We start from the raw sequence: 7,784 nt of genomic DNA, 5'->3' as shown, positions 1-7,784 counted from the left end.
TATATATTCATATTTATGAACTGCGCAGGGGTATTAAAGATTTCAAGTGAATGATAAGTATTTTTCGTTTATTTCTTCGTGTTTCCTTCAATTCTCTTGATATGTTTTATCCAAATTCTGGAAGCTGCAAGAAAAATAAATATATTTATTGTATAAAATGATCAGTTTAAATATTGAATGATTATTGTTTTAACTAAATTATGAAATAGATTTCAGATGGTGACAACATTCAATTCAATTAAAATCAAAGATACATTTTACTGACCATTTATTAAAGTATAGTATATGAAAATGCAACAAAAAGAATAGCATGAAGCACATACTAAATTCCATTGTTTCAATTACAAGATCATGTTGCAATCATGAATATATCACCGTAAATGGAAAAAAGAGAATATAGCAGAAAGATATTTTGTTAGTGGAAAGATAGCAAAACAATAATACTTAGGCCTATGATAAACCGATTCACGAACTAAAATATATAGGGCCTAGGCATATTAAATTTTTCTTATTCGCAACTCCTTCGGCGCTCCATATATTTGTTCGAAACAAAGCGCGACCGAAGCGAAGCGCGACCGAAACGAAGCGCGACCGAAACGAAGCGCGACCGAAATGATCGGCTACCATACATACAATACTGTATTTTATATTCTTCCAGTAAAAAATAAAATAAATGCATACATTTCAGCACATGGTCATGACTGAATTGCATATGTTAAAAATACAATATATGTAAAAAACAGCCATAATGTCGGCTACGCTAGGCCTAGCTCTGACACTAGAGGAATACTAGCAAGCCTAGGCCTTAGCTAGATAGGCCCTCTCTGGTGGAGGCTAGACTCTAGTCCTCCTACTAGGCCTACAGCCTACCTAGCCTAGAAGGATAGGCCCTAGCTAGGCCTAGGATCTTTCTTTTCTCTGCCCTATCTAGCAAAGTGTCTGTCTCCAATTACGACTCAAAAAATCGTACTTATTGTGAAGTAAATACTAACCATTGTGAAAGGAAAATCAATCTTCCTTATATCTTTTACTAAGGCCTAAGCTTAATTCTACTAATGAATCAAGAAGCTGTCAATAGCCAAGATAGGTTGATTAATTGATGAAAGTCAGGTTGAATCAATGGAGGCTACCATTTTAAAAAGATGTGACCTCTGACCGGTGTAGTAGTATTAGTAAAAGCAAAATAATTCAATATGCTTAAGCATAGGTCCTCGGTAATTATTGCATTTTAAAATAATATAATAATGTTATAAAAGTTTTAAAAATGTCACTGAATATGTTGATTGCTTATATTCAATGAATAATATAATATATTTTCGAGTGTTCATGAAAATGTAAGAAATTGGTAAATCTAAAAATGACTAAGTAAATAATCAAAGAACACTTCACTTTTCACGTATATTTTTAAACAATTTATGTTTGTTTTTCAAATATTTATTACATAAAAAATTTCATAAATTTATGTTTTTATCGATTTGTACATATTTTAAATTTTATAAGTGTATTGGTATACCTATTAAATGTATTAATTATTTGACAGGTTTGTGTTCTGTCTGTTTCGATCATATTTTACTCAATCCCGAGATCGATCTCGCATCACTGGGGACGCTTCGATCTTTTTCCGTACAATTTATTTTTTAAATATCTAAAATAATTGGTGAGAAAAAATAATATTTATTCACTCTTTTTATTAGTATGTGTTATTGGTATTAAGTACAGTTAGTGCTAGGCCTAGGTTTAGTCTAGTCTTTGTATATGAGAACGCTAGGCATTGCTAGGCGGCCTAGTAGTAGTAGGCTAGGCCATAAGCTACGGCATAGGCCCTAGTGTAGTACGCTAGTAGTAGTAGGGGTGGCCTTATTTATAGGCCAGGGGCCAGGCTAGCTAGAAACAAAAAATTGAAATGTCCCAAATATTTTTTTATTTATTTTTAATAGAAAGACATAACTGAATGAAGCATTTTAAAACAAAAATTATGTAAATCGGACCAATATTAGCGGCGGAGATATTGCTATTTTAAATATGTTTTTTGCTGGAGTTAATTCCTATTGTTTTTGTTATACAAGAAGTGTGTCCCTTACAGTATAATTATGTAGCATTTTAGGCCATGTTAAAATAATACTTGACAATTACTAACGACTATAATTTAGTATTTTAGTATATATATATTTATATTAGATTTAATAATTTTTATCAAATTATAGATTCTATGTATAATAAATTATATTGAATCGCATAACTCTAGGCTAGACTAGGCCTAATTGCAGGCCTCAGACAACACGGTGGCCAGTGGGGAAAACATCGTTTACCCCACGTTTAGCCGCCGCAAATTAACGAGGCGCCTTCTCTTTGTACGAGCCGAGCTGCGGTACATGATAAGACAATAGAATTTTATGCATCTATTTCAATTAATATGCTCACAAATATTATTTAAAACTAACTTAGCTTCATAGTTTAAAAACTGAAGAAAACAAAAATGTTAACCAAAAACTAGCGGTTTCCTTTTATTATTGAAAATCGACGAAACATTGGTTGTACTAAAAAAACTTCTACTAAATCGATTCGTGCGCTTAAAAAGCCAATAACTTGGTCCAGAAATCATTTCTGGAGTGTTATCTGGAAGTAATTCGGTCAAATTGTTGTATACTTCCGCGAAATACCCAATTAATACATGGATATCCTATCTCCTTCGGGGCACTATTTTCTATCGCGATGTTTGTATTGCCGATCTATAGTGCCCACTATCGGTTTTGTATCTACCAACCAGGCTCAAGCTAACCACCACTTCAGCCTTCTCCCTTCCTTGCCTTGCTTGGGCCCTGGATTGGCAGCTTTGCGTGGTCTATTTAGTCGTCCTTAGCCAGGGGTTATTATTTAGGCCTGGCATATTGCCATTGCCCTTCCCAGCATGCAGTCTGTAGTAGAAGTGAGGTGTCGTACAGTAGCAATTCTACTGGTGGTAGGCCTAACTAATGCAATAGGCCTAGACCCATTTCTTCAAAGTTACACTTATGACATCAATTGACTGTTGTTACACACCAACCAAACCATTTGGCCTCCTGGCTGACACGCTGGCAGGCAGCGCACGCCACCGGTTGGTATTAAGTAGTCAACAGATTCGTCCAGTAAGACAAATGCCAGACTGTATAGAAGGGCCTGCGCAGGGAATACGGTATATGTCCTCTGCGCAAAAATTTGGCTGAGAAATCCGTCCACGCATTTCAGAAAATAAGGGCTGATTTCTATGCAGATTTTGCCCAAAATTTGGCCTTGTTGACCTAATCTTAGTATACAAACAATGTATTATAAATGCAGTAAGTAATTACGAATATGTGCACCTATTTTCCTAGCGATTTTCCACACAAATTTGAGCATTTTTTCACGGTATCATCCGTGCAATAGACCTTTCCGGAGTGTCAATCAAACGTAACAACTGACCAATCAGAACAAGGAATACGTGCGCGTCTCACAAACACACGCACACGTGTTGTCCCAGGATTGCTAGGCTTAATTTTTACGCGGAGGATATATTCCCTGCACAGACCTTACATTACAGTCTGGCCCAGTTGTGCTACATCATTATTGACATTATTATTATTGATTGTTGATTTATTATGTAAATATATTTTTCAGGCAATGGAGATTGTGACAATAATTTGTGTTGTTCTTGTGGCGATAAGTGCAGTGCTAAGCCAGCTGGAGGTCAGCTACGATCCTCTAATCGTCAGTAAATCGGTCGTTTTAGCCAAGACACCTAAGCAAGTTTTCTACTATGTAGCTGATTTTCATAACCATAACAAGGTCCGTTTTTTAAATGTTGAAATAAACCAAAAAAGATTAAAGTACCTGTACTGTTTATTTTATGACTTTTAAAGGCATTAGTGTGTAAAACAAGTATTTTTAAGTAATTTCTTTTCAATTCATAACTTACAAAATAGGCTTACAACATTTTTGGTAAAAACAAAAATAAAATAAAAAAAAACTTTTCCGTTTTTTGGATTTTTCCAAAACATGTCCAACACAAGAATTTTTTTTATTGACCTAAATTGCATTTTATACAGTATATTATTTTAATTGAGCCAAGCTATGTTTACAAATAAAATAAAACTAAATATAAATTGATAAGAAAAATTGTAACACACCTAAATAGATCCCTGTCATTTGAATGGTGGATTTCCTATCATGCGACTTAGGTTATTTACCCGATTTCGTCACTCATCATTGAAATTTAGTTACACCATGCGTTTCCATTTCCATCCATGAATTTTCTTTCCACCCATTTTTCCCCATTGCATGGTGCCTAGGATACGATATGGCAATCAACCTTATACAATCAGATGACTAGAAAAAAACATCAAATGACTAGAATCTCCATTCAGTAAAAAGTAGATTTTTTGACAAGAATCTATTTTAGGTGTGTTATAAAACAAATAATGAATGTTTTTTATATTCGCGCAATGGAAAGAATATTTTCATTCGTTGAAAGATTGACTGTTCCATTCGACTCGGCTCTGCCTCGTCGAATGGAACAGTCTTTCTAATCATGAAAATATTCTTCCCATTGCGCTCATAAACATTCATTATTTGTATAATATTGAATGTTTTAATGTGATATTCTATCTATGATAGTGGATTGGAGGGATTAGCAAGACTGAAGAACTTGATGGTTCTTTGATGGGAGAAGGAAAGCTGTTCCATCAAATGGTTGAAACCCCTTTTGTTGGAGAGGTCAGACACCAGATTGAGATTCTTCAATACAATCCACCATCAAAGGTCGTATACAATTCAGACATGGAGCTGCTAAAGCCAAGAATAGAGCTCGAAATCACTCCTGGGAGCAAGGTTGGTCACACTAGGCTTACATGGAAAACATATTCCAGGAGGAGAAGCTACTTATTTTGTGTAAGTAAAATCGTGTGCTTGCTTTCAGTAGTAATTCAACATGTTGGCTGCCAGCGACAAGCATACTCGTCCCAACGGTGTTGCTGAGGGCCCAGGGACGAGTAAATTCATCAAAATCAGTAACATTCTAGCGTTTATTACTTCTTTGTTATACATTGTGTAACCACAGACACAGATAGTTTGAGGAATATACACCTAGACGATAACGTACAAATGATGTATATGTATGTTTGTTGTGTTATGTTGCCGGTAGTACACTCGATCGGCACAAGTGGGGGCGCCTTTTGAACATATACCAACCCATGCAAAAAGTGGACGAGGTAACTCACACTTGGCATAGGCAGTAAAAAGTGCTGTCACAGTGCCATCGACGAGTTTACTCGTCCAATAATATTTTCCCGCCAATTTTTTAGACCCACCATTTTGATGATATATGACGAGATAAAATTTCAAAAAAGTATGTTTGTACATGCAAACTTGTTTTGGCACACGTGAAGGAACCTGTTTGGCAGTCGACGTGTTGAAGAGCTTTCAATCAGCAATGTAACACTAGGACGATTTTATAGTCTGAGTCCATACTGTGTTCTATGCACAACATAGATTTAGCCCAAAATCTTTGTATGTGTGGATCATTCTGTCAATTTTCTAGATCCTACCATTGTCATGCAAATTTCTCCACATAATGTATGACAATCTTTGACTGCTTCTAAATATATTCCATCTTTTGCAACAATACAATTTTACACACATCAGGAAATACTGATGTTATACCCAATTTATTCAACACAAAAATAAGCACATTCTAAAATGTGATAGACTTCAGTTGGCGGCACCAGCAAAGAGCCTGGGGGTGGCCCCCCCCCCCAGACATTTAGAGATGCCTGTTGTTAGGCAGGTCTCTGCCATATCTGTTTTCCTTACATAAATAATATGCAGAACATGGGCTAATCCCATTCCCATGGCTCTATGTAGCATGTGACACTTGCTGACTTATACCTAGCATGTGTAGTGCATTGAGTATTATATTAGTATGCGAGAGAATCAAGCCATCCTTGTCAGAGTAACACGTTAAAAGATTTTAAGATACATCTGTGCATTGTTTTATATCTATTTTTTCTTGTTTCAGGTAACAGTCCTACCCATTAGCCAGTACATTAGCAATGAAAACTTGAGATCAACTCTGTTTAATCTACGAACTCTTATTCACTAAAGCCCGACACTCAAATGCGTCATACGACGATCGTAAAACGAATCCAACTCCTCTCCCTGTGAGCGATAGACGATGTGACACCGTCTACTGATTGTCGTTGGCAGTCTGAACGGAATGTCATTAAAAAAACGATAAGTTGCGTGCGCGTTGTGGTGTTGCGTTTTTTCATATAATTGCATCGTCCAATGAGTGCCCTGCTTAAGGGTGATTTTTTTTAAATATTTATTATTTTAAGAATTATCAAGTGAGTAGGAAACTACTTTTTCTGTGTTAGTTTAGTTTTGTATTTGTTATATAAATGCTGACCATAAAGCTGTGTTCACACAATAACATTTTATGTGACAAATTTGATATTGTGGACACAGCTTTAAGGTTGGTGCACACCTGGCTAAAGGGGTAATTATTTTTAATATTTAATATTTTAAAAATATCAAGTGAGTAGGAAACTACTTTTTCTGTGGTATGGAAGCTTAAAAGTGCCACCCAGATGTTCAGATGACAAGATACAGGATCTTGTCATCTGATCATCTCTTTTAAAGGATGTACACATGAGGAGATAGAAGATCCATGATCTTGTCATCTGATCATCTCTTCTAAAAGATTTAGATGTTACAAGATTTAGCATCTCTTCATGTGATCATCTCTTCTGAAGATGTAGACATGACGATATCCAGGAGCTCGTCATTTGATATTCTTTTCTACAGGATGTAGACACGACGAGATAATTATCTAGACATCTGGAATGGCACTTTTAAGCTTCCGTACTGTAGTACTTTAGTTTGTGTTTGTCATATAAAAGCTGACCATAAAACTCTGTCCACACAATGAAAATTTATGCACCCAAAACTACTTCTCCTCAACACTTAATTACTGTATACCCAAATACAGTTTTTTTTTGTTTTTTTGTTTTTTTAATATAGAACACTGGCTGAAATTGCTTCAAAATTAAGAACAAATAAAAAACAAATTGAGGCTGGGGTAACATGTCAAATGAGGTTTTTATTTTTTTTTAAATAGAAAACCCCAAAAACCTTATGTGCAGACTGTAGGTGGGACATGTAATACCCTCTATAATACAGTACAGTAGGTGTACCTACCTGCCATTTGGGGCCATTTTTACCAGGGTCTTTTTTTCTGGGGTGGTTTTTCCTGGGGCCACTTTTACCTACATTCCAGTTCAGATACTGCTGTTCAATAATAATTTTCTGTGCTTGAAAAGTGTGTAAAATAAGAACAAAATAAGGACATTTTGAGCCTGAAATCAGCCAAAATATAAGAACACTGAGCCTGAGCAAAATTTTACTGGTTCTTATACAGTTAAACTTGCCTAAGTCGACTGTGCCTAAGTCGAATAATTTTTAAGTCGATTTACATCCCATATTTTTGTGTTTTCCATTAATTAACCCTTACACTGCCAGCTGTTTTCTTATTCAGTCACAGACCTGCCAACCCTTGGGTTATGAAAATCTGGAGATTTTTTTAAGAATTGTAGGTTTCCAGAATGCAAGATACCAAAAAAGTCATGTCACTACAAATCATTGGCCGTTGGTGGCTACATTCAAATTGAAAATGGCTACTTGTTTATTGCACCGCGAAGCAAGTAGGCGACGGATACATTGAATAATAACGATCAAATTATGCATAAATCTTTGACGTAAAACTGCTGTATGCC

At 35.6% G+C, this 7,784-nt stretch overlaps 2 protein-coding genes across 2 annotated transcripts in view; one reads left to right on the top strand and one right to left on the bottom strand.

The window, feature by feature from the left end:
• The window catches only part of LOC117114599 (translation machinery-associated protein 16-like), a 24,995-nt gene extending 22,544 nt beyond the window's left edge, over positions 1-2,451 (bottom strand). The window contains exons 1-2 of the mRNA XM_033258286.1: positions 2,442-2,451; positions 1,014-1,030 (exon numbers count right to left, since the gene is read on the bottom strand). Coding sequence (XP_033114177.1) covers positions 1,014-1,030; positions 2,442-2,451 — 27 coding nt within the window. The remainder of the gene's footprint in view (positions 1-1,013; positions 1,031-2,441) is intronic.
• On the top strand, positions 1,527-7,271 carry LOC117114608. Its single transcript, XM_033258298.1, has 4 exons — positions 1,527-1,657; positions 3,634-3,801; positions 4,630-4,902; positions 6,029-7,271. The coding sequence occupies exons 2-4, from the start codon at positions 3,637-3,639 to the stop codon at positions 6,110-6,112; spliced, it is 522 nt and encodes a 173-aa protein (XP_033114189.1). The 5' UTR covers positions 1,527-1,657; positions 3,634-3,636; the 3' UTR covers positions 6,113-7,271.
• The last annotated feature ends 513 nt before the right edge of the window (positions 7,272-7,784 follow it).

This window comes from Anneissia japonica, unplaced genomic scaffold (genome assembly GCF_011630105.1).
Source record: "Anneissia japonica isolate Jap-2015-1 unplaced genomic scaffold, ASM1163010v1 scaffold287836_len1076198_cov165, whole genome shotgun sequence".
In the NCBI taxonomy this organism is placed as follows: domain Eukaryota; kingdom Metazoa; phylum Echinodermata; class Crinoidea; order Comatulida; family Comatulidae; genus Anneissia; species Anneissia japonica.
This window is presented reverse-complemented; position numbering and strand designations above follow the sequence as displayed.